Source organism: Dioscorea cayenensis, chromosome 17 (assembly GCF_009730915.1).
Source record: "Dioscorea cayenensis subsp. rotundata cultivar TDr96_F1 chromosome 17, TDr96_F1_v2_PseudoChromosome.rev07_lg8_w22 25.fasta, whole genome shotgun sequence".
Lineage (NCBI taxonomy): Eukaryota > Viridiplantae > Streptophyta > Magnoliopsida > Dioscoreales > Dioscoreaceae > Dioscorea > Dioscorea cayenensis.
The window spans coordinates 17,480,937-17,507,010 of record NC_052487.1 but is presented as its reverse complement, the minus strand read 5'-3'; the positions used below and the strand labels follow the sequence as shown (position 1 = coordinate 17,507,010).

The 26,074-nt window shown below is 35.0% G+C and overlaps 4 protein-coding genes across 5 annotated transcripts; 1 reads left to right on the top strand and 3 right to left on the bottom strand.

The window, feature by feature from the left end:
* The first annotated feature begins 3,645 nt into the window (after positions 1-3,645).
* Positions 3,646-6,289, top strand: LOC120280080 (berberine bridge enzyme-like 22). The gene is made up of 2 exons (XM_039286810.1): positions 3,646-4,599; positions 5,437-6,289. The coding sequence occupies exons 1-2, from the start codon at positions 3,731-3,733 to the stop codon at positions 6,218-6,220; spliced, it is 1,653 nt and encodes a 550-aa protein (XP_039142744.1). The 5' UTR covers positions 3,646-3,730; the 3' UTR covers positions 6,221-6,289.
* A 308-nt stretch (positions 6,290-6,597) lies between these two features.
* Positions 6,598-11,708, bottom strand: LOC120279935 (aspartate aminotransferase, mitochondrial). The gene is made up of 10 exons (XM_039286612.1): positions 11,471-11,708; positions 11,294-11,379; positions 10,647-10,853; positions 10,387-10,492; positions 9,656-9,760; positions 9,390-9,562; positions 8,464-8,623; positions 8,258-8,353; positions 7,079-7,173; positions 6,598-6,965 (listed from the first exon to the last, which is right to left on the bottom strand). The coding sequence occupies exons 1-10, from the start codon at positions 11,651-11,653 to the stop codon at positions 6,893-6,895; spliced, it is 1,284 nt and encodes a 427-aa protein (XP_039142546.1). The 5' UTR covers positions 11,654-11,708; the 3' UTR covers positions 6,598-6,892.
* Positions 11,709-13,548: 1,840 nt separating this feature from the next.
* LOC120280988 (probable LRR receptor-like serine/threonine-protein kinase At5g45780) lies at positions 13,549-18,675 on the bottom strand. 2 transcript variants are annotated; one of them, XM_039287947.1, is made up of 11 exons: positions 18,519-18,675; positions 18,306-18,438; positions 18,140-18,211; positions 17,080-17,223; positions 16,901-16,972; positions 16,764-16,823; positions 15,986-16,059; positions 15,765-15,908; positions 15,353-15,688; positions 14,523-14,914; positions 13,549-14,021 (listed from the first exon to the last, which is right to left on the bottom strand). In XM_039287947.1, the coding sequence occupies exons 1-11, from the start codon at positions 18,634-18,636 to the stop codon at positions 13,707-13,709; spliced, it is 1,860 nt and encodes a 619-aa protein (XP_039143881.1). In that variant the 5' UTR covers positions 18,637-18,675; the 3' UTR covers positions 13,549-13,706. The 2 variants fall into 2 exon arrangements, with proteins under 2 accessions (XP_039143881.1, XP_039143882.1); XM_039287948.1 differs by having other exon boundaries at positions 16,764-16,799.
* Positions 18,676-19,854: 1,179 nt separating this feature from the next.
* Positions 19,855-25,822, bottom strand: LOC120280991 (shaggy-related protein kinase eta). The gene is made up of 12 exons (XM_039287949.1): positions 25,664-25,822; positions 24,750-24,836; positions 24,591-24,650; positions 24,226-24,498; positions 24,073-24,147; positions 23,898-23,954; positions 23,038-23,178; positions 22,878-22,928; positions 22,712-22,807; positions 22,155-22,238; positions 20,956-21,057; positions 19,855-20,445 (listed from the first exon to the last, which is right to left on the bottom strand). The coding sequence occupies exons 1-12, from the start codon at positions 25,754-25,756 to the stop codon at positions 20,350-20,352; spliced, it is 1,215 nt and encodes a 404-aa protein (XP_039143883.1). The 5' UTR covers positions 25,757-25,822; the 3' UTR covers positions 19,855-20,349.
* Positions 25,823-26,074: the final 252 nt, after the last annotated feature.

Genomic DNA, 26,074 nt, shown 5'->3' with positions numbered 1-26,074 from the left:
AAACTAAATCCACGAAAGGCCTAAATTGAAGCAATTACATAAAAACAAAATCAATTTAAATATTAACCAATTCATACACCATAAATTCTTCATATTTGCAGCTGGTCATATGACCTAAACATCAAAAACTTCAACTTTGCAATTGGAAAAATCCAATTTTACAACAGTGAAAGAAATACAATAAGAAGAATGACACAATTATTGAATCTCTATTAATTTACATCACAACAGGCACCACTTAATTTTGTCCAGTGATGTGGATCTGAATATTTTGAAATCTAACAATCAAAGGATAGAAAGCATAAAAGCAAAGGGAAAAAAATTTCTTAACTTTTAGCAAACATCTCTAATAACAGAAATATCACCAACAATTAAAAGAAATCGAGAAAAAGAGCCAGACACAGAGCCAACCAATATAACTCGAATATCAGTGATCTGAGAGTAGCTCGGATTGAAGCCTCAGCAAGCGATATTCATTAATAGAGAGGCTGATCAATGAGCAAACACACGAGATCGATCGATTTGGAGCTCAATGTAGAGATCTCAAGTGATGGCTTACAGAGCATGCATCTGTTGGCGCGGAGATGGCTGCTGGTGAGAAAGAAAGAGAGAGAGAAAGAATGAAGATGGTGAGCCCTTCTTTAAAAGGCCGGTAAACGGCAATGGCAAAGGATAGCGGCAAGCGGTGGTCGTGAATGAATGAAGACGATGGAGAGGGAGAGATAAACGGAGATGTGCCGGCCAGCTCAAATGCCCTACTTTCTCCTTTCTCCAATGGTTGGCAAAGGTTGCAGCCCCCAACCCAGCCCGAAAAATAAAGGGAGACCAAAATATTTTGGTCTCACCACTTTAAAAAATTCCTATGGAATCCTTTGTTTACATAGTATTTTCACCCCATGAAAACAATGTCCAAACACCCATTATTATGAATTCCTATGTAATACTAAATTACATAGGAATGAACACTATTCCTATGGAATTTAGGGCCATCCAAACAGGGCCTAAGTCTCTTGTGAAAGTTTTGTGCAAGAAATATTTTTGTATTTATCTGTTATTTAATTCGGTGTTTGTCGTTTTAAAAAAAATTAAAAAAAAAATTACTTTTCAACTATAAAAATTCTTGCTTAAGAAAAAGCAAAAAAGGCTAGTTGCATGTGTTAGATTGTGTGGTATAAATTGTTTTTGACATGATGTGAAAATCTTGTGACTTATCAATATAGATCCCGTCAAAGGTGCGCAACATAGTCCCATTTTAATCTTATTTAAAGAATTTAAGTTATAGACAGCGTTAAAGTGTGTGGAGCGGAGTCCTGATATAAATTTATTTAGAGAATTTAAGTTATGAAATAACATGTAAAAAATACTAGAGTTAAAACCATGTGTAAATTGAATCCATGTCAATTTAATTTGTAAACTAGTTTGGGCCTATTTAAACATATTTTAAGGTTTTATTATTATAAAAATAATTTTGGGCAAATTGAGTCTTTCACCATTATACTCAATTTTCAATATAACAGAATCATCTTTCTGTTTTAACCATTTTAAATTTTAAAAAAACTTTTATTTTTTTATTTTTTACTTATCATCATTTCTATTTGGTGCAAGCTAAAAGCTTCATACCTAGTGGTATTTATTCAATTATTTTATTACAAAAAATTAAAATATTGATGTGAAAATTTCAAAATTTGAGTTTAAATTTTGTTAAACGCATTACAATCCTGATAACCAGTTTTTAATTATGAGTATAAATTTACAACTCAAACCTTATATCGTAACTCAGTGTGGATGGATGGATCACCAATTCCCAGTAGTGGGCTCACCCTCAACGACATGATAAATCATCCCAAGACAAAAAATTAATAATGATAAACAATACAAAAAAAAAATCCAAATAAATATGCAATTTGAAACAATAAATCAAGGGATGCACATGTAGTTTTCATATCCTTCATGGGGTAAATAAGTAATTGTAGTTAATAAATTTTATTTTATTTTATTTGTTTAAAGCAATTTAAGTAAACTCAATTTCAGCTGTCCATATTAATATATTATATTACACAACTCTCTTGACTAGAGGTGGGCACGGGCCGGTTAACCGGGCCCGCCGAGCCCGACCCGCCGGGTCCGGTTCACGAAAACCGGACCCGGAACCGCCCGATCTGCTGAGGGAGACCCGCGGGTCCGGTTCATTCTGCTGAATAAACCGGACCCGGCCCGGCTTATCCCGAACCCGCCGGGTCCGGCCAGGCCCTGTTTGACCCGCTGGGTTTTTTATAAATAACCAAAAATTTGTCGTAAATGTGGGTTTGAACCCAAGCACCTCTCATAGGGAAAATAAGCATTAACCAATTGGCCTATAAATTTTTTTCATATAGTTTTAAAACATAAATAAATATAAAGAAGTTACAAAATATTTTTTAAAAATTTAATCCCAAAACAACAAAAAAATTTAAAAATAATTTATAATAACTTAAAAAAATTTTTAAGACATATCAAAAATAATTTTAAAAAGGATAAAAAGCTACATTTTTTTATTTATTTATCTATCAAATTAAATTATTAAGACATCTTTTTTTAAGATGTAATAAAACGTATATATCAAGTAGTATTCTTATTTTTAAATTGAAGTTTATCATCAACTTATTTATTTATTATAATTAGGGTTGGCTCTAGATTTTTACTTTGGTCTTTTAACAATAGGGTTATTATTAGTGCTTTATCATACTAGTCATTAGAAAAAAAGTTATAAATCAAAATAATATGGTGTGAACCATTATTCAAAGATATTCTTTTTACTAATATATTTTTTTATAAATTGATTTACATAATTTAAAAAAATAATTTTTTTGTAATTTTTATTTTTTTATTTCATAAATTGAAACAAAATAATCTAATATATACGTGACAAAACAAGAGTGTAGTTATTTAAGAGAATTTAAAAAGTCACAAGATACGTAGAGATTTAGTCATTATGAGTAAAAAAGACAATTAACAAAATAATTAATTTTAAAAAAATATTTATGAAAATTTATTGTTTTGATATTTTACTAATTGATTTGTATAATTTTTTTAATTTATTATATGGTTTCTTAATTTTTTTATAAATTAAATATGTAAAAATATTTTCGATCCATATCCTACATCTATCTATATATAATTTTTTTCCAATAAATATTAAACAAATCAGGCATTTCAGTGGTCGGTCTATTATCCAAGTTCAAGATCATCGGCTCAAATCCCACGACCAACAAATACTTAGTATTAAAAACAAACAAATACTTAGTATTAAAAGAACAAAATAATAACATTAACCGGGTTTGACCCGGCGGGTCAACCCGCCGGGTCACGGGTTGGGAAAACCCCAACCCGTAACCGGCCCGTCTACAGTACGGGCCGGTTACGGGTCAATGAACCGGCCCGCCGGGTCATTGAACCGGCGGGCCGGTCACGGGCCGGGCCGGTTTTCCGGACGGCCCGTGCCCACCTCTACTCTTGACCAACTGCACCCACAAACAAATTAAAAAACAATCAACAAAAAGAAGAAGAAGATCATCCACAAACAAATTAAAAAACATCATCCACAAACAAATTAAAAAACAATCAACAAAAAGAAGAAGAAGATCATCCACAAACAAATTAAAAAACAATCAACAAAAAGAAGAAGAAGATCATCCACAAACAAATTAAAAAACAATCAACAAAAAGAAGAAGAAGAAGAAGAAAGAAGAACATGAAACCAAACTCAGTAAGAATCCTCCTCCATTTCCTGACCTTCATCTTCATCACTCTCTCCCACTCCACTCCCACTCAACTCCCCTCCTTCATTCACTGCCTCTCCACCACTCTCCCATTCTCCACCCTCTCCCACCTCCTCCACACTCCCAACACCTCCTCCTACTCCTCCATCCTCAACTCTTCCATCAAAAACCTCCTCTTCTCCACCTCCCCTAAGCCCCTCCTCATCCTCACCCCTTCCCTTCCTTCCCATCTCCAACCTATCATCATCTGCTCCAAGTCCCTCAACATCCCCTTAAGATTCCTTAGTGGAGGTCATGACTATGAAGGCCTTTCCTACCGTTCCTTAAACTCTCACCACCAACCCTTCATCCTCCTCTCCCTCTCCAACCTCCACAATATCACCATTGATGTTAATGCTAAACAAGCCACAGCTTGGGTTCAATCAGGTACTATCATTGGTGAGCTCTATTACAAGATAGCCAAAGTTAGCAGCAACTTCAACTCCAACAACTTGAACTTGTCTTATGGGTTCCCTGCTGGGATATGTCCTACAGTGGCAGTTGGAGGGCATTTTAGTGGGGGTGGGTTTGGGACTTTGTTGAGGAAGTATGGTCTTGCTGTTGATAATGTGGTGGATGCTCAGATTGTGGATGTTAATGGGGAAATGTTGGATAGGGAGTCCATGGGAGAGGACCTGTTTTGGGCTATAAGAGGTGGTGGAGGAGCTAGTTTTGGTGTTGTTGTCTCTTGGAAGGTCAAGCTTGTTCTTGTTCCTCATCTTGTCACTGTCTTCAGTATTCATAAGACTTTTGACCAGGGTGCTGTGGAGTTGATCTATCAATGGCAGGACATTGCTCACAGGTATTTTAGATTTTTTTAATTAATTATTTATTTGTTTATTTGATATATGTGGACCATGCACTAACAACTCTCAATCATTGTGTTAGGAGTTAAAACTCTCAAGTCTCAACCAACTGGTTGATGGCAAAATGGTTTTCTTACTTTTCTCATAATTTTAGATTTATGAGTAGAGTTTTGTTTATTGCTTATATTACAATGTAAAAATGGCATTAAGTTATATTTTTGTAGAAATTATTCATATTTTTTTAATTAAAAATTAATTTTTTAAAAAAATTATGGACACAATAGTTGGTATTTTATTCCACTCTACTTCAGTAAATGTCTCTCCATAAGGGTTAATCAAAGAACAAGTAGGTACTGTGGTGCACTATTAATTACAGTAACTTAATCAATCTTTTATGAATTTATTAACTTGGGCAAATGTCACATAAGGTGATTAGAGTCTTACTACGTGCACACTTAGAAGATTTCCAGAAACCAAACCGAGTTAATAAATTTTTCTTACTATGCAACTTTAGAGGAGAGAGAAATGATATCCTCCTACAACGAACCCAATGAATAGTTAATGAGCAGTACTGTTATAATCTTTTCATAGTATTCTTTACAGTATTTGTACAGTATTGCAATAATACTATTGACCCACGGATTCAACCCTGGATCTGTCTACTCACCATTGAAATAGCAGTGGTTAATATTATCTATTAGTTCTATGTTCAAAACTCACTTATTATTATTAATTTATCCACAATTTTTTTTAAACAAAAAAACAAACTCTTCATTTAAAATTTATTCTTATTTGTTTATAGATTTATTTAATTTGGAACTATCTAACAACAGGCTCCATGAAGACCTCTTCATAAGAGTGATAATACAAAGGAATGACTTAGGACAGGTAGAGGCACTCTTCAACTCTATGTTTCTTGGCAACTGTGAACAACTATTACTAATCATGAATGAAAGCTTCCCAAATCTTGGAATAAAACCCAGTGACTGCAAACAAATGAGTTGGATTGAATCAGTGATGTACTTTGCTGGATATACAAATGGAGAGCCCTTAGAAACACTGCTTGTAAGACAGTCCCAACCAGAGAGGTACTTCAAGGCAACATCAGACTTTGTGACCAGACCCATTCCCAAGTCTGTTTGGACTTGGATTTGGGACAGGGTCAAGGATGAAGGTGCAGGAGTTTTGATATTGGATCCTTTTGGAGGGAAAATGAACCAAATTGAAGGGTCTGAAATTCCATTCCCACATAGAGAAGGGAACTTGTATAATATTCAGTACTTTGTGGAGTGGAGAAAGATTGGGGAAGCTGAGAAGCATGTGAATTGGGTTAAGGGAGTGTTTGAAGGGATGGGTCCTTATGTTTCTAAGGACCCTAGAGCTGGTTATATAAATTATAGGGATCTGGATTTAGGTGTGAATGAAGAGGAGGAAGGGATTAGTAGTTACTTTAAGGGTAGGGTTTGGGGGGTTAAGTATTTTAAGGGTAATTTTGAGAGGTTGGCTAGAGTTAAAGGAAGGGTTGATCCTAGTGATTTCTTTAGGAGTGAACAGAGTATTCCTCCTCTGTTTTTGGAGAGTGAAGAGGTTGATGGAGATGTTATTAAGTCTTTTTAATGATTTTATGAACTATTATTATTATTATTATTATTTGATTAACATGAGGTTGTTTATTTCAATTCAAATAAATTTAAGGTGTTGCAGCTCATCTTGTGACCTATATTTATATGTTTTGAAAGTATGATGATAAGAATGAGATGGTAAAAAATGCAGCTATCAAGTTGGGCTTTACCTTAGAAGTGAAAATTTATTTAAAAAAGTGTGAAAATACATCAACAGAGAGATTTTTTTTTTTTCTCTTAGTTAATATTATCCAAAGAATCACAAAGAAATTGACAAAATTAAATCACATTTCATTGTCAATATATTTCATTGTCAATATAATAACTTTGATAAAGATAACAAAAAGAACAGGAAATAACTAAGGTGCCAGATAACCTAAAAAATGTCAATCAGATTTCATTGCCTGTAACTTGTATAGTTTTTGTAACAATGTCACTGAAATTAAATTTATTAGACTACCTCTCTTTTTGTTTGACAAGTATAACATGGAAATTTTGGACCAGTAAAATCTACATGCTAAAAAATAAATGTAAATTTGTTTATGGAAAATTGGCTAAAACGATGAGCTGAAATGAGTCAAGCTACATTGATCACACTTATTTCGATGGAAAATTCAGGAATGTTACCACCTGAGAATAATAAAGCCTCATTTATTCCCTTATAATCTTATGAAGATTTTGTGACTTCATGGATAGCATTAGCCAAGTAGCCGACATTGCCCGTTGTCACACCCGCCATACTTTAACCAAAGAAGAGAAGCTAGTAAGAATATGGCATCCAAGCAATCGGTCGTTTCAAAAGAATAAGCTTGAATTTGCAGAGAGAGAGAGAGAGAGAGGGAAAAAAAAATACCTGATTCGACCATTACGGGTCATGTATATATGAAACTCATTTGTCAGGTGATCAACCTGTTCAGGAGTCAATCCACTGTAGCAAAACATTCCAATCTGTTCATGACAATTAAACATCAGCGATCAGAAAAGAAATATTCAAAGAGGTATACGGAGAGAACTATTTTGAAGTATGATAGTTTTCCCCTTTTTAAGCAGTCTAAGATAGTTCTGATGGCTCAAGCTACCACCAGGTATATTTATAGTATGTAATAGTTAATTTCAGAGAAACCGAATGTCTACAAGCTTGTTTAATCCACCTGAATGGCCTGCTATGAATTTTCTAAGTCCAGCTGATTTCTTGAGTTTCAGATGATCTAATGCTTTTTAACCAACGACTCATGCATAAGATCCATATTTATTAATGCAGTAGTAGTTTTTAACAAGCTACTCCAAATCACCTTTTTGTGAAATGGACATAGAGCATATATGAAAAACCCATCTTCGTCTGGCAAATGCTACCTTTGATCTTGACTGCAATGAATGATTTTGTTTAACTTTATTTGAAATAAAAGCCAAAGTGAATAAGTAGAGTTTAGGAGAAAAGTTTCTCTTGAAATGCATTTGGCAAATGACTTTTGAGCTTCATGGCATGTATAACTGGTTAACTAGCTTAGCCCTTATTGAGGTAGATCACATTGCAATATGCTATTTTTAAGAGAGATAGAGAGAGAACGGTGGGGACAAGGGCCAATTCTACAGAACGACAGACACAGCTGATCAGGTGGATATCTGACACTTCATTATTCATCCATCAGATGAGATAACTAAATTCTGTTATGATGCGGCCATCATGTCCATACCTATCTAGAAGGGTAGCACAAAGAATTGTTTCATATGCAAGTGTAAATTTAGGATAAACACACCCCTAGGACACGAACTCAAAAAAGAGAAATTTTGCATTTGTCTTGAGAAGACAAATATAGCTCCTTAAGTCTAAGATAATAAAGCAAGGTGATTATCTATTTATTCTGACTTCTAGGCCTAGAAGAGAATGCAATATAGCACTTCAATGTGAAAACTAATATCCGCACGAAATGTGTCAGCACTATCTATGCAGCTCTGTTGTCCAACAGGAAACCAGCTAATTACGTCGCAGTCCATAAAAAATGAATCAGTAACACAGTAATTGCATATTCACCTGATTGGTTATATGCTCCCAGGATAATGATGAACCTAAGCTTTCAAGGTTTTCTCGAAGGGCAGTACGCATTCCAATGATTCGGTCAGCCATACCCTGCCAAAGGAATAGACATAACCTTTCTACATCAAGAAGAAGATACAAGATATAATAACAATTAAGGAAAATCTAAATGAAAAATAAATAAATAAGCCATGCGTTCCAACCTTAACCTCCTTCAGCCAGAGATTCTTTAAATCTGGATCATTGAGGATGATGGAAACAATCAGGGCACCATGCACAGGAGGGTTGCTATACATAGGTCTTGCAATTTGTTGCAGCTGACTTTTCACAGCCACTGCTTGCATTTCATCCTCGCACAAAACACTGTTATTACAAATAAGAAACCAGCAGATGAGAACAAAGAGAGTAAAGCCAGTAATTCATTTTAGTGTACTGAACCTGTTTGAAAGATGATAAACAGACTCTAATGCAGGTTTCATTACCCGTATTTTAGTGCCATTAACGCCAATATAACTCAATTATTCCATTTTGAAGCACAAGATTTGAGATTATATTCACACTGAATGCAGTAGCATGTAATTGACATGGGTGACGTTGTTGACCAAAGTGAGAAGAAAATTAACAAGAAATCAAAGTCATCGAAGGTTCTAACGTAAGAAGAAATATATGAAACATTAAAGGAAAATGGTATAGCTTACTAACTCTGCCTGGTTTAAGGCTAAGCAACTTTTTTTTTTTTTTAACAAAGATATGTTGCTGGAGATAAGCCATTAACACCATAACAATAAGCTGATTAAGCCCTTTGTATTCTAGAACTACTGTAAGCCTAAAGAAATCAACATCTTTAATCAGTAATTTCAGCAGTGGATGTGGATCATGTTGAGACTGCACTAACAATTAGCTTGCTCCATGAGGCATTTGTTCGAATCATGATAGTTGATTAAAGTTTATATGTTTTATATAAAAGTGATTTTGGAAGCAGGAAACAAATGAAGAATAAATATATCATCAAAGAAAAGGTTAATGATCATGAAGCTTCATTTTCCAGATGGATAATCTTCAAAGGAACAATTTTGAATATAGATTTGAAATCATTCGTGATCATGTATCATCAGTGCCATAAAGGTACCTGAGACATCCAACTCTTTGTCCGTAGAGCCCCATATTCTTTGCATATGATTGGGCACAACCAATAAGGTGGCCATCTTCAAGAAAAATCCGAATTGCCTTAGCATCTCTTTCTGGATCTCCACTAGCAAATCCTTGATATGCCATGTCAAAAAATGCAAAATGATTCTTTACCTATATACACAGAAATATATGTAAGGTAAAGAAATTCAACCATATTTTAAGCTTTAACATAGGTAAAAATCGCAAGCCATTAAGTTCCCCCACCTTGAACTGATAAGATATTTCTCTCCATTGTTCCTCAGAAGGATCTACCCCTGTAGGATTATGAGCGCATGCATGAAGCAAGAAAAAAGAACCATTTGGGGCATTCTGCATATAAATATGTATGATCAGACGAGGAATATATCATCTAGCAAGAACCAACAACAACACAAGATAAATGATAATAAAACTATGATAACGTCTTTCTAATTAAATTATTCAATATAAAATAGAAAAAATTAGTGGTGGGGAGAGACAAATTCATTCAACATACCAATGAAATAACTATGAAGAAACAAGCTAAAGAAAATTGAACTAATTTTGAGTCAGATAAGCATCGGAGTACCATCAGATGATGTTCATCCACTTATCAAGCAGCAAAATAAGTAATGAAGGAATGATAAAGACATATGACCAACTAGAACAAAAGTTGAGATATGTTCAAATAAAGTCAGAAGCTTGGACTTCTGCATTGACAACCTAATAAAGAAATAAGTTCAGGCTTGTATGTTGTGGCCAAAAAAAATGGATCAAAGAGGGATTAATAACATCACAATAACATAATGCAGGATTATAAAGGTTTAACTGATCATGTTTTTTTATTTAAAAAAAAAAGCTAATGCTGAAGACATCTCCATATAAACAATCTTATCTAGGTGGACATCAGTAATTCCGATAACTTAATGGCTAGAAATTTAACAGGACTTTATAAAGTCAAATTCTTCATAATATACCTTGACATCATCCATCAGTCCCGCAAAGTCTAATCCCTTTGACTCAGGATGGTAATAATGGAAAGTCCTCTGTGGGACATGGGCATCTCTCCAGATGTTATGGTGACTGAAGAATAATCAACATGGAAATATTAGTCAATTAACATATATACAAAAATTAATTGCAACTAGAACTAGTTTCATTCACCATATAATACTCTGCTTTGCCAGAAACCAGTTTTATAGTTTAAAAGATTAAAATGAAAGTCATGCAAACTCACTTGGACCAGGTCGGAACAGGTATGTAAATTTGTGAATCAGGAAGAAAACGTTTCTGGAAATCCGCAAAGAGCCGGCAGGCACCAGTCCCTGACAGCGCCTGCACAGCAGCAATTCTTTTATCTTTGATGAGCTCTGAATTCTCCCCATATGCTAGCTTCAAGGTCTCCTCTATCATCCTGATACTTCCTCCCATTGGAAGATATTCCCTACATCATATTTTCATTAAAAATGTCGTCCAAATGCTACTTCTCATCAAAATGATTCCATTTCCACTTCTGAACTAACCAAACCATTACCACATGTAAAACAGCCTATCTAGACAAACAAGAAAAACTGTAGCTTTCTCAGTTTCAGCTCAGGATGGTGATAGATGAATCCAGAAAGGCCAAACAAAAGCTTTTCTAATTTGTATCATCAATCTATATCCCTTAACAAACCAGAGAATGAACAAGAGAATCAAGCTTCCATAGGATACCATACACAAGTAGACAACTTGTTACATGTACAGTAGCAAGCAGATATTCCAAATTGCCCAAGATGCAGAACAAAGAATCAAAACAAGTAAAAATCATGAAATTCAACAGAAAAAAAAAGCCAATAAATCACCCAAAAATCAACAAACAAGCAGTAGAAGGAGAAGTAATACATATTAAGATTGCCAGAAATCCTCCTCTCAGCCTCTCTAACACACTCCAAAACCACCGGCTTCCCATCATCATCCCGATAAGCTCCCTAAGACCCAAATCAAACCAAATTCCATCATCTCAACAAAAATTCAAGCTCAAGAGAGAAGCTAAATCAACAAGTTAACCTAGAAACTCACAACGCCGACATTGACTTTGTTAGGGCTAGGATCAGCAAGGAATGCTTCCGTAACGCCAAGAATCGGATCCTTCGCGGCCGGCTCCACCCCTCCCCACCAACCCGTGGACATCGCCCGAGCTCCAGCTACCCCCAAACCACCTCGGCCGAAGATCCTCCTCGCGATCACAGCTCTCGACGCCATTGGAACTCTCCCAGGTGCTCCTCTCACACTGTTCAACAAACCAAGCCCTAAGAAATCGCGGAGAAAAGGGCATTATTGGAAAAACAAAAGGTCTTAACAGGCCACTTGTCACCATTTACTTGCGTAAAGCTTCATCTTTTTCATGGTATTTTACGAAAATATCCTTCCTTTCTTTGTCTGAAAGATGTTAGATTTACACTGTTTTCATTTTGACAGTTTGACTTTTTTTTTTTAATATTTTTTTTTTATCTGGAAGTGTTTGAAGATGTTGTTTGTATGTTTTAAAAAGATAATTTAAAAAACTTGAAGAGTATGACTATTTGAATTAAACCTTTAATGTTTATCTAAAAATTTATCTATTCACTAAATTTAATTTTGGATAAATAAATATAATACAAAGTTAAGTGGTAAAAAGAAACAACCTTTTATTTATCCTCATAAGGTAATAGTGAATGATTCTTTATTTATTTATTTATTTATTTTTATTTTTTTTTTATTAGAAGACAACATAAACTAACTATAGGTTGGTTTAGAAGAATAAATCATTTTGGGATCCCAAAGTTGACACTTTAAAATAGCTTTATAAGCAAGGAATTATATTTTCTGAAATGGGTCCAGGAATATAACATTTGGAGGTGGGTTTATGGTCCAGGTATTAGATACAAGTGGTGCTGCTGGAATAATACCTTTGAGTATGGAGGGCTATCAAAACTAAATTGGGAGTATATATTGATATAGCTTGGTTATTATTTTATTTATTTATTTATATATCTTACAAAAGAAAAAAGTACTCTAAAAAAACAGATAAGTACCAAAATGAAACAGTTATGGTGACGGACGATTTAATAATTTCTTTGGGATTCAACATGTGGAGCATGCTAATACTAAGTCAAATGAAGACATACCACATATACCCAAGATGATATAATAGAAACTATAATCTTATAATGGTAAATCTCTCTTGTCATATAACCGTAGAACATGAAAAATATGAATATTTTCTACAAATATTTCTATATGAGATCCACACTAAGACTCGGTCAATGGTAAACAAATAGTGAGTGTTCTATAGTTGTGCTATAATATCGAGGGTGTAGAGTTTTGAGTCCGCATCTACTCATACACTGCTAAGTGACTCAATACTGCACTAACAAGTATTAGCAGTTGGGTTATTATTTGAAAAAATAAATTAATACAAGTGCCAATTAATATTAAAATATGTGAAATAAAATAGGGTTTTGTTTGGACTTAGATAATATCAGAATAATATAAGATTATACAAACGTGTTTGGTTATGATTTCAATAAGAAATCAAGTATGTCTAGATGACTTTTAAAATAAAAACAAGAGGTTTGAATCACTCATTATCCCTCAAACCATGTTCTCTACTTCTCAAAATAAGTAAACGACATGTTTTCTTTTTCTTTCTTTTTTTTCATAAAACAAAGAGATGATGGTGCATCTCCTGGCTGAATATGAGAGAAAAGAATTATTAAAAAAAAGATTACAATAAAGCTTCACACTAATACAATATTAAACGCATGTTTAATAATAAACTATAATACTTCTGAACATAAAATTTATCAAAAATAATACTAAAAATATATATAAATTATATTTAACAAAGAGTAATTCTAAAATTAACCAACACAACACAGAAAAAAATTACTCACAAAAAGACGTATCCAAACACAGTTCTAATCCCAATCCCAAGAACTCAAACCCAAAACTCAGTCTTGCCGGCGAAAAAAACCGACCTATTTGATTCCAAACCCTAAAACAAGTATTTATAAAAATAAAAAATAAAAACAGAATAATAAATAAAATTTAAAAAATGATAAAATAGTAGATAAACTTAAAAAACTTTAAAAATTTAAATTTAAAGACAGCGAAATTATCAAGAGCCTTCTTTCACCATATCACATGTTGTCCTCATGACCAAAACAACCAAAATGCATCTTTTGACATCTTAATAACTTCCATCTAAAATAACACTGAATAATTACAGTTTGCAAAGATACATCTATTTACCTACTGAAAGAGTGAATCCTTGTCATCTGGGGCCAGAGAGTTCCATGGGTTCCATGATAAAAGAAGTAGCTTCATTGGCATCATCATAACTTCCAGAGAAACTGCAAGACCTTCTGCAGAAAGCCACCCCTGGTGATTCTTCCTGGTATTCGGTTATTCTGGACCCAGCTTCAAGAGCCTTCACTACATCAGACATCTTTGGCCGGAAGGCGGGATTTGGTTGAGTGCATGATAGAATGATGCTAACAGCATTCTCTAGTTCACTGGCGTCGAAAGAACCCTTCAGGTCTCTATCAGCCATCATGTGGAGTCGCTTCTCCTCACGCAAAGTCCTAACCTGCATTGTTTTCATTTTATGTTACAAACAAGTGAAAGACATAGAATTATATTACTATGAGCTAAGACATGAGTAAATACTGGCCAATGCCAAGCTTGGCAACAATGCAATATTAACAATGATTTCAGGTTGTAATCCATGGCTTAGATGTCTATCTCACTGATTGATTGAACATCTTTTATCAAAAAAAGGACAATTACAACCACAACAAAAAGGATATATAGTTTAGTCTAAAAGCGCGAGGATGCTATTACAATAAGATTACTGGAGCTCTACAATTAGGCATCATTTCTCCATGAACTATGAGACAAGGATAACTAAAGACTCTTGAAAGATGGCTGCCACAAGACACAATTCTGTTCTATTTGATGCCATCAAGACAATCATCTAATTGAACCAGAACCCATGTGACTGACTACCATGAATAATTCTTGCTAATTTTCAAGAAAGAAAATGGACGATTCCACAATAATAGTTAAAACACTAAAATGGATTACTCACCCAATCAAGGATCATTCCCTTCTGGACTTGACCATTTCCAGAACTAATTGTTTTTTGACCTGTTATCAGTTCGAAGAGCAGAATACCAAAACCAAACACATCTGTTTTCTCTGAGGACTGTCCAGTGGATAGATATTCAGGTGCAATGTGTCCTATGGTACCTCGAACAGCAGTTGAGACATGTGAATCCCTCAGGTCCAGAAGTTTGGCCAACCCGAAATCTCCAACTACAGCTTCAAAGCTTTCATCAAGCAAAATGTTAGCAGCTTTAACATCCCGGTGAATAATCTTTGGCTTACACTGCTCATGCAAATATAGAAGTCCCCGAGCAGCCCCAAGAGCAATCTGCATTCGTTTGCTCCAATCCAAGGAAGGTTTCCCATGATGCTTATCTACACAAACAAGTAAAATTTATGAAGAATACAAAAGCACATTCATAGACCAAATCCATCTTAGATGTCCATAGTCATTATCTCCAACTTTAAACACCAAGCCTTTTCCCAAAATTCCAAATGGAGGAAATACTTAGAATGTATAATTCAGACGACTAGTGGTGCGCAACTTCTTAAATGATGAGCATGAAAATTTCTGACATCAATGATAACTAGAGAAGATATGCAAAAACATTAGCCAAGTTTTTTTTTTAAATTAATAAATTAATAAAAAATCAGATAAAGAAAATTGAACATGGAGTGTTTACAACCTTTTAGAATTTCAGGCATTTAAAATAAGGAAGATATCAAGTGAAAAACAGCTAACAGAATAGCATGTTTCCGGATTTGCATAATGTTCAAATTTAAGTGTCTTTGTTCATAGATCAAGAAACAAACCTCTTAGACGATCAGCGACGCTTCCATTGGACATATATGGATAAATAAGCAGCCTCTCATTTTGCGTCATGCAAAACCCATATAAACGCAAAAGATTTCTATGCAAAGCTAAGCCAATCATCTCAACTTCAGTTTGGAACTGAACTTGTCCTGTAAAGTTTGGATCTTTCAACCTTTTCACTGCTACTACAGTCCCATTTTTTAGGTATCCTTTGTAGACCACTCCGAATCCACCATGACCTAGAATGTTTTTGGAATTGAAGTAATCTGTTGCAATTTGTATCTCCCTGAATGAAAATTGCTTCAAGTGACCAATGTCAAATACATGATCTTCAACTGCAGGAGAATTAAAAAAAAAAAAATGGAATTATTCTTATGTTGCAGATCACACTGATGATTGCTCAAAACTCACCATCAGAACAAAAAGAGAAATGCCATCTGCAGCGTTGTAGCCAATAGAACAACAGCAGCACAAAAATAACAAGGACACAACCAACACTTGAGCATATAGCAATTGTTAAATGATGATTGCTGCCTTTTCCCGGTAAAATAGTTTCTGATCACACATAAAGGAATTGTCAAATTCAAATTGTGTACTGAAGCAATTGCTTTAGCTTTCAGCTAGTAATATACCATTTGTTGGGAGTGGAACATCAGTGCAACCATGTAAGATTGATGAATTGCAAAGAAATTTGTTTCCTGCAAGACTAGAAATCACAGATACTGTTTCAGTTAGGAGAAATGGCCTGAAAAGAATTGACAATTACAATAAATAATTCTTAAATATAAAGGCAATATACCCATAATTGCAAAAAGTTAGTGCAAAAAATAATCTAATACTGCATTTTCTGAAAGCTTAATTATTTTTCTTGATAAGAATGAAATCAGGAGTAAATTCATTTAGAATTGCCTCAGCTAAAAGTATATAAACCGACATGTCAGTATCTTCCATTCTCGGCCGATACAAATTTGGGTGATATCAAACACTAAACATATTTGCGCATGATTCAAAGGAAAGACAGCTTATCTACTCTATAGATGTGCTATATAGTGATCAATTTTCAGGGAAGATAACCTGATAGAATAAGCATCATTCAACCTTTTCCCTATATTAGATTTTTTGCATACTGAAACAAGAAAAAAAAAAATTTTCCAGCTCAATCATCTAACCATTCAGACCACATTACTGCAATGACTTGGGAACAAAGTCACTCACATATATGCAGAATCCAAATAATAAGTGCCAAATAAGTCATAGTGAACATTTCAATTTGCAATATCAAATCATCATGTCTATGTGTTTAGCTTCAAAAGGAGATTCTGGAATAAAAAAACTATTAAATAAAATACAATAAATGAGAAATTCTTCTGCATGATTACCTTATAGTTTATAAAATGTTAGGTATCTCACCTATAATCCTTTGCAAGAATTTTTGTAAATGGGCCACTGAGATTGTTGAACGATAAATCCCTGCAACATGTGATCTACATCATTTCTTTGTTTATAGTCATAAAGAAATGAATTTCATAGCTCGGAACAGCACGTACAAGTATGTCAGTCCTGCAAGATCAGCTACAGACTTGGGGATCTGACCAGATAAATTATTCCTGTCAAGACGCCTAAAGAAAGAAAAAGAAATGGTCATGACTAATAATGTTAAAATAAATAAATAAATAAACCAAATTCACAGACAGTAAGATGGACTTAAAACGTGAAAGTAACTCACAAGTAATCAAGCAAAGGCAGAAGTCCCAGATTTTTTGGAATTTGACCAACGAACTGATTATTAGAGAGCTGAAGAGTCTTTAGCTGGGCCAACTTCCCAATCTCCGCAGGAATAGGGCCTGTTATTTTGTTGTTTTGCAATAACCTGAATTAAAAGAAATTTTATATCCTTAAGGTATAAGTGAATAATCCTTTTATTTTATAAACTATGCATCCAGTCAGTGCCAAAATGCAGATCATTTTCTACGTGCTAACATTTCTGCAAACATATTTTAGCGCAATGCTTATAATGCAAAAGTAGGGTTTTAAATGAAGTTATAGATTCCAAGTTCCAAAGCTGAAGCACACTTGGCTCTATCCCTTGAAAATAGAGTTCACATCCTTCCTGACAAGGAGTCACATTATCAGGTCAACAGAAGTAGACTTAGGATAGAGGACTACAAAGAAAAGCACTAGCATTCATAATAAGGAACTGGGCTATAAAAACCCTTATTAAATATATTTTCCACTATAACCACTGTGTCATCACACACCTATGCAACAAAGTACAAACAAATGCATTTTTCCATTGTTTTAGTTTCTATCTGCAATCAAACACAAAATAGCGGTATGCAAAATGAAAACAGCAGACACATTCAGACCGTTCTTATCAAAGCAAAACAATTCCATGCAAGCTTTTATTCTGATGTTAATTCCATCCCCACTCAATATTGTAGTTCACCTTGCACATATTCACTCATTAATGAATGGTGTCTACATCCATGCCTCCCACATTCCTGCATTATATTTTAAACCTTCCTAGTACTGCATACTCTAGCCAAAAAATTTAAGCAACGGATTTGGAGCCAACACAAATGACGAAATTAGAAAATACATTATTTTCAACAAAAGTAGGCCAGAATGATCACTTAAAAAAGATAATATCACACTTTAACTTGTTCCATTCAGGCATTACGCCAAGGGAATAAGCAGAAGTTCCGATGAGCAAGAATTATAACAAAGATATATTCCACTTCATTTGCTACACATAAACTATAAATATATGAAACAGAATCACTCACAAAGCCTGAAGATGACTCAAGTTGCCAACACTCGGAGACAGAGAGCCAGACAAGCCATTATTCGCCATTTCCCTACCAAGATAAACATAGCACAAGATTGAAACTTTAAGCTAAAAAAGAAGATGGAAAACAATTAGGACAGAGGAATAAGAAGAAGGGAACAAACAGGGAAATGACGAAGCCATCACTGGAGCAGCAAACCATGAGCCAAGTGCAAGGGTCAACGGAATTGATATCCCAGCCATCCATTACCCCTTTCTCGTCCCTCAACCAGCTCTTCACCGCCATCAACGCCGCCACTGGTGCACAGTACCCGATCGAATCAGTGAAAATGGATATAGAAATGGAAATAGAGCATGAATGATTAGGATAAATGAACCTTCGTAGTTGAGGCCCTTGGGGGAAAGCGGGGGATCGGAAGAGAGCGCGAGATGCAGCATCATCATCATCCACAGGAGGAGGAAGAGGAGGAGGAGGAGCGGAGCTGAGGCGTCCATTGGGGATGCAAAGCAAGCTCTCCCCGAATCCAATGATACCCATTTTTGTCTTATAATTTGAACAGAGAACGAGGGAGAGAGAGAGAGAGAGAAGTGAGAGCGACCGAAGACGGTGATGCTCCTCGAAAGTGCGAACCGAGGAAATTTATTAATCTATAAAATTTATTATTAAGTGAAATTCCATTTTAAACCCCTGTTTATTTTCAATTTTTAATTGAAAATACTCTTCTTCTTTTTTAAAGTCCTATTTGCTTGTCTATTTAAAATATTTATTTATTTATTTAAAAATTTATTAAATATTAAATTTAATGTATTTTTATAATTTCCAATCGATTCTATACAACTATATTATTAATTTATATTTTAAATTAGAATGTTAATATATTTTTTTATAAATTTTGGATGATTAATTAATTTTAATCATTTTTTTAATCAAGATGAATTAATTAAAATAGATAAATAAAAAATAGACAGAAGAAAATATCTTTTTTATTTCTTTAATCATTCTAAAATTACTCACGAAAGATGAAATGAAAAATATTTAATTGTCTACAAAAAAAAAAAAAATAGAGTGTATGGTGACTTTATCAATATTATGAAAAAGTAAATAAATTAATAAATAAATAAAACTATGCTATCACATAATTAAAATTAAAATACTATTCAATTTATTTTTGAAAATCAAAATAAATAGTATGCCAAGATCCACATTTGAATTTTTTTAAGCTGGTTTATCATTTATGTCAACTATATTAGGTAGAATGGAGAAAAATTAGATCAAAAATGTAAGGACAAAAATTGAAAGAAAGAAGGGAGAAGGTCACAGAGAACGAAGCTGGCGCATCGAGATGCAGCCACGGGTCTGTGTTCCGAGGCAGCATAGAGATGCTCGTGCTGTTCAAACGAAGACAGTCCCCAGACACGCGCATTTGGTCCCTACCCTCCTCACACCCATCACCACTTGTCCACTGATGATCTATAGAAACACACTACTCCATATAATTATTATTAAGATAATGGTCACCATCCAATTTTTCAGTATTTGATTTCTTAAAACTTATATGATGGAGTTTATTGATATCACAATTAACATGTTATTAAGATATATGATTTTAATTTTTTTAATTGCACACAGAAATGTTTGCTCTTTTCAGTGTTCTCTCATGGCCTCAAGACTTCCCAGGAAAGACGAGCCATTGACACAAACAAACAAAAACAAACTAAAACATCACTGCTCAACCTCAGAAGTTTGGCATTCTATGTTAGTTATAAAAACACAAGATCATTTCCAAATCTCCATTCAAGGAGAAACATTTACAGAAGGACAAGCTTCAAAACAGCATACATAGAAACTGGTTTACAAGCACAAGACACTACTACAATTACATGCAACTAATGCCAAAAATTAAGAACAACAGTACATTGAGATAAGACACCTTCCAGCAAAAGAAGAGGCAGAATTGCTCCAGCTACTATTCCATGTTGTTGTTACTAAACACACTGTGAGACCATATGTTCAATGCTCCTTTTTCTCCCCCATTTTGATCTCATTTATCAGAGATATACATGTTCGGAGTTGGGAAGAATGAAGTTAAATTACACCCACGAAAACCAACAGTCCACCAGTGAAGCTTTCATCAGGTTGTTCGTGTGCATGAAACCCAGAAAAAGGCCTCTTGCATTTAACTGCAATACATTAAGATAAGGGGATACTCAAGTTCCAGCTGGGTGAGCGAAACTTAGACCAGCTTGTCGTCTTATGTGTTCGGGAATGAGCTTGTTGATCAGCTCTGGTGAAGCTCCTGCTAACTGAACATAAAAAGGGGTGGTGCAAAATATAAAGACCAAATTTGTGCAAAAGGATATCATGCAATAATCTACAATTCCACGTCACCACTTAAAACAACAAAATCAAGCAAGATAGGGGACAGAAATATATGGATAACTTCCGCTTACCAAAATTACTGTAAATTATCTTGACAAAAAACACAGTTAGTTAACCTTTTAATGGAAAAAGTAGAACCAAATAGCAAAAAGGGCTATTTATTGTTTCTACAGATAAATTCAATAGATCCAAAACTGTACATTAATGGCAGAGGTTGGAAAGAATAAAGAATGCAATATTTCCAACTGGCATGTACGCTAGAACAAACAATAGGATGCCATTACCAAGCAATGCCAGAAATAGTGATCAGTTTTCTTGCAATCTCTTCAAGTATGAAACACCTTATTACCCCAAAGAAAATGATTATTCACTAATTTGAACTTTTATGGGGAAAAAATACAGTAGATATTTAAAATTATAAAGTTCAGACTAACCTCTTGCTTAAAATTAAACAGTGGTGGTAGGGGACGCCCATTTGGCAGCCGTGCATTAGGTTCCCTTAGCTCATCAAAGAAAGGATGTGCACAAGCCTCAAGCTGCAAGGACAGACCAAAATATACCATAAGAAAAACAAAAATGACATGTCATTTTCAGATTAGATAAAACAAGACTCACAACCTACCACACTAAGATATACTTTACAGATGACAACATGAAAGGTGAAGCTCATCTAAACATATAACGAGTCAGTAGTCTTGTCTGGTATGCTCAAGTGAAAAAATGGTGGCCAGTGTTATAAAATAATGAAGGACCCCGCAAATGTTAAGGCAATTAATTGCAGCTATAAAAAAATTTGTTGGTGCATTTACGGTGGTATTGACACATGTTTAGGACTAAAAATGATTGATCAACCACGGGCACTTTAAGTGAATGGGTAGTACCACTAGAACATCAAGAAAACCTGACATCTCTGTCAGCAGCATTCTTAACCCGAGAAGAAAGCACTTTGGTCTGCCTATCAATGATTTTTTTTTTCTTTTGAACTTTTATTTCACCTTCTTGCAGATTTCTACTTTCTGGTCAGCTAGGTATCCCTTCTCATAGCATGGCCTGACAAATCAAAGGCCAAAGATTTGCTATACAGGACCATAACATAGTCCCCTAAACAATAAAATGATATCAATGTCCAGATGGAATATTTAAACTTATAAGACCTCCCCAAACCCATCCATCATTCAAGACAATAAACAATGTTGTTGTAGACACTCATGTAATTAATTATACCAAATAAAAATCAAATGACAGAAAAAGGACAAATGAGCCGCCATACTTGCTCATCACATGAAAACGCTCGTGTGACAAGGAGACTTACCACATATAATTTACGTAACAGGAAAGCATACTGATTGAACAATATGAAGGACAAAACTCATTTTTTAGGAACCCAAGAACTCGATTCACAAACCAGAATTCAATAAAGTAATGATAAATGCTCTCTAGAAAGCGGGGAAAACATAAACAAAGAGAACCTACAAGTACGGAGAAATTTTGACTCGCAAAAACAAAATACTCGATATTCTACATATTCATGGAAGGATACCAAATAAGGTGAACCATTATTTCAATTCATGGGTTTTAGATTAAAATTGCACTCCCCGTAAAAATGTCCTTGGGATAGTACACAAACACTTACCGCAGAGCAACGAAGGCTAGGAGAGTACTGAAGAAGCCTTGATGCAAGATCTATTGCTTCAGGAGGCATTCGCTTGTGGAATACCTGAAAAGGTATAGCACTTCAATACGAGATACAAAACAAAAATGATAACAAGGAATATGAGAAAACTGAATAGTTCATCACAAAATTATCAGTGAAGGAAAAACATTATCACAGACTCAACATCATATATTTTTGCTGGTGCAAGCACAGTTTTTATATTTAAGAAATGTGAGGCCATAAAGACATGACAACATGCCAGAAATCATGGAAGCAACTTCGTTTAGTCAGTGCAGAATATACAGATTAGATTAGATCATAAGTTCATGCAGTTTGAAACATTAATCTTTATACATTGCGTCAACCAATTAGACAGGAAGGGCTGTAACCTACATATTAAATGTAAAGTAGCATTTAAGGAATGGAGAAATGAAGATCAGGCTAACCGTTTGCCCTTTCTACTTGTAGGAACTTGAAGAAAATTATGGTGCACAGAGAAAAATATATATCAGGAAGATATAGCACAAAATGCTTACCTTGTGCCACGGATGAGCTTTTATCTGTGGAAACCTATACTCTGTATAGTTCGGATTCATACAGCGAATTTCCTCCCTAGTTGGAGTACCAAGTACCTGCATAAAATTGTATTATTTACTGCACTATCTAATACAAAAATATGTAGGATGGAGAACAACCACAGACCTTGATTATTTCAACAAGCTGATCAACAGCGCTTTCTCCAGGAAACAATGGCTGCAAAACCATTAAGATATAATATTAAGTAAATAATCCAAGATTAAATTACAGAAGTCATTGGAAGCAAAAAAAAATTTATAGGAGTTGAAAGTCACATGTAGTTCACCTGACCAAGAAGTAACTCGGCAAGTACACAACCAGCTGACCATATATCAATAGTTGTTGTATATTCTGTTGCACCAAAAATGAGCTCTGGAGCGCGATAATAACGAGAACAAATGTATGAAATGTTTGCTTCACCCTTTACCTGACATAGTATGTAATCCATTGTGTAAGAAGCAGCAGTCTTGACACACAAAAATTGCCCATGTAAATAGAAAGCCAGATATCAAAAACAAGAAGGTCAAAAGAAATTGGAGCCTCTGAAATATGTAGTTGATTTACCCAGTGGCAAACCAGGTTCTAAAATTACTTTGAAAACACTTGAACTTCAAAAATCAACCAAATTTTGAGCTTTAAGGACAGCTAGTAAGATGTATATACATATATACACCAAGTCAAAATTTAAGCCAATAAGCACATCATGCTTACATCTACACAAGCTATATATCGCAAGGTCAAATTCGGAATTCTAAATGATTACTCAACGGCATAAATTACTAAGTCTAGAAAACAGAATTTGCAAGCCCTTTTGTGCATCAATTTACCAATATGTTCATAATAGTGGTACAAAAGTTACAGGTGGTGGTTAGTAGAGGGGTTGGAACTAAGCCAGTCTAAACTGGTTTAGTCCTCAACCACACACTAGCACATAATATTCAGAAAGAAAAGACTTGAGCAATATCTAGTTTAAACAAGCTACAACACCAATATGAACACTTTTAATATGGTGTGGTCAGTTTAACCTTATCCAAAATAATACAGGTGTGAATGATAGGAAAAATAACCATCTAAAGCTAGCCTTGTATTTAAAGAAAGAGCTGAAAAGCAAACTCCAAAGTGGGCCGTTCTAAAATAAAGGCATACCAAAACTTTGGCGCTTCCAAAATCACAAAGCTTGACTTGGTGGGTAAGAGGATCAACCTGTAAAATGCCCAGTAAAGATATGAAACAAAGCCGATATAATTCTTGATAGTTAGATGGAGATTAGAATCATTACAAAAGTGAACAGAAACAAGAGTAAAATGCTTGTAATAGATACCAGAAGATTTTGTGGCTTCACATCTCTATGACAAACTCCTGGAACTGTATGAATGTAAGCCAACCCTCTAAATATCTGCATCAAAAAACTAGGTTATAAATGCCAAAGTGCCCACATAAACTCCGCGAGCCAAAACTAAGACATCCAACCCACCTGATATGTATAAAGCTTCACATAGATAAGGGGCATCCTCTGATTCACATTGCTGTAATGCTTGAGTACCCGATATAAAGTCTCTGGAACAAACTCCATCACCAGGTTAAGAAATAACTCATCTCTGTTTGTGGTGGAGAAGAAACAATGCTTCAAAGAGATCACATTGGGATGATCCATGGATCGCATCAATTGCAGCTCACGATTTTTGTACCGCTTGTCTTGCAGGACTTTCTTAATGGCAACAGTCTCACCAGTCTCCAAGCATTTGGCCTAGAAACAAGAGATCAAGACATAATCATAAGAGCCAAACCATTAGATGATGCAAGATGAAGAACACAACAACAAAGTCATTTGCCCCATACCTGGAAAACAATCCCAAATGACCCAGTTCCCACAACCCGTTCCGCCATGTAACTGATTGTCTGTGCAGGTTGGAAAAAAAAGTTTTCCAAGATAAGTCTAAGAGCCAATTTCTAGCTGAATTAAAATTTCACTAAAGGTTAGGTTTTATAGCAGCTCACCCTCTTAGCTTCACCGTTCTTGCCTCCAATTGTTGTGGAAATGATATGACCAGTGGCTGTATCATTGTTATCAACAACTGACGCTTCCTAAACAAGAACATTCATATACATTACAAATGACATCGCTCCAGATTAAAGAGATCATAGGATAGAAAAGCAAAAAATGCAAAAGAGAACAAGAAATACAACACCAATCATCTCTCCTGAATAGTTAGTTCCCAAACACCCAAAAAGAATCAGATCAAACAGTAAAAATCACAAGAAAAAAAACCTTATACAGAGAATGCAGAAGAGCAGAATGGAACAAAAACATGAAACACAAGTTCAAAAGGTTTGCAGAAAAACGCATGTAGCACTTCAATGAACAGGGAAACGACCATATAAAGAACCGTCAAAGGAGAACTAGTCTTCCCCCAATCTTCTCAAGCAATCCAAAGAAAGAACCAAACAACAAGAAAAGCAAAAGATTCGTAACCTCAGAAAATTGAAACGCATAACATACGTGACAGAAACTAAGGACAATTCAAAACCAAAACCCAAAAACACATCCAAGATCCGTCAAACCCTGAAGTTTCACAGCGCATCAATGCAAAGATCTGAGAAAATTGAAAAACAAAAACCACCCCAACAGACTATCCAAAACAAGAACCAAATCAATCACAAACGACACCAGATGCGACGAAGAAACTCAAAACCTAAATACACAAACCCTCCAAATTCTTGGATCCAAAAAACACCACACGGATCAAGAAGCCGGACACCACGGAATCCAAGAGAATCCCACAATGCACCAAGATCACCCATAAAAAACAACGAAAAAACAAGGAAAAGAATCCATAGAACACCAAGAAAACCAACAAGATCGTCATCAAATGCCATCACCGGAGAAGAAACAGGATCTGTCCGGAATATACCTTGTCGTCGGCCACCTCCGGCCGTCGGCAATCGGTCATGACGACGTCACGGTCCGGCGGCGGAGGCTGCGGACCGAGAGGCATGGACGCCATGTGGAACCACGGCACCAGCTGCTCCTCCGAGTTCTCTCCTTCCTCTCTCTCTCTCTCTCTCTCTTCCCCAACACCACACCATTCCCAAAATACCCCACCAAAATAATTAACCCAACATTACCAAATTAAACTTTAATTAATTACTAATGATTTGATTGCATGTATTTTCATTCTAACCCCTTCCTCACTTGGATTTTTTTTGTTTTACTCATTTTAATTTATTTATTTATTTATTTGATAAAGTGGGCAAATCACAAGAGTTACACAAAATTGAAAAGTGAACATCTAACCCTGCACTCTTACTCGGAGACATCCCTA

What these genes read in the sequence shown, in the direction of transcription:
- LOC120280080 (XM_039286810.1), top strand. Translation starts at nt 3,731, where the DNA reads ATGAAACCAAACTCAGTAAGAATCCTCCTCCATTTCCTGACCTTCATC. An exon ending in TGGCAGGACATTGCTCACAG is followed by an intron (nt 4,600 to 5,436) that starts GTATTTTAGATT and finishes ATCTAACAACAG; the next exon opens with GCTCCATGAAGACCTCTTCA.
- LOC120279935 (XM_039286612.1), bottom strand. Translation starts at nt 11,653, where the DNA reads ATGGCGTCGAGAGCTGTGATCGCGAGGAGGATCTTCGGCCGAGGTGGT. An exon ending in TCTGGCTGAAGGAGGTTAAG is followed by an intron (nt 8,354 to 8,463) that starts GTTGGAACGCAT and finishes TTCCTTTGGCAG; the next exon opens with GGTATGGCTGACCGAATCAT. An exon ending in GGGAGCATATAACCAATCAG is followed by an intron (nt 7,174 to 8,257) that starts GTGAATATGCAA and finishes TGTCATGAACAG; the next exon opens with ATTGGAATGTTTTGCTACAG.
- LOC120280988 (XM_039287947.1), bottom strand. Translation starts at nt 18,636, where the DNA reads ATGGACGCCTCAGCTCCGCTCCTCCTCCTCCTCTTCCTCCTCCTGTGG. An exon ending in ATTCTTGCAAAGGATTATAG is followed by an intron (nt 16,060 to 16,763) that starts GTGAGATACCTA and finishes TGTGATTTCTAG; the next exon opens with TCTTGCAGGAAACAAATTTC. An exon ending in TTTCTCTTTTTGTTCTGATG is followed by an intron (nt 15,689 to 15,764) that starts GTGAGTTTTGAG and finishes ATTCTCCTGCAG; the next exon opens with TTGAAGATCATGTATTTGAC.
- LOC120280991 (XM_039287949.1), bottom strand. Translation starts at nt 25,756, where the DNA reads ATGGCGTCCATGCCTCTCGGTCCGCAGCCTCCGCCGCCGGACCGTGAC. An exon ending in CCGAGTTACTTCTTGGTCAG is followed by an intron (nt 22,929 to 23,037) that starts GTGAACTACATG and finishes ATGGTTTTGCAG; the next exon opens with CCATTGTTTCCTGGAGAAAG. An exon ending in AAGCTCATCCGTGGCACAAG is followed by an intron (nt 22,239 to 22,711) that starts GTAAGCATTTTG and finishes ATACCTTTTCAG; the next exon opens with GTATTCCACAAGCGAATGCC.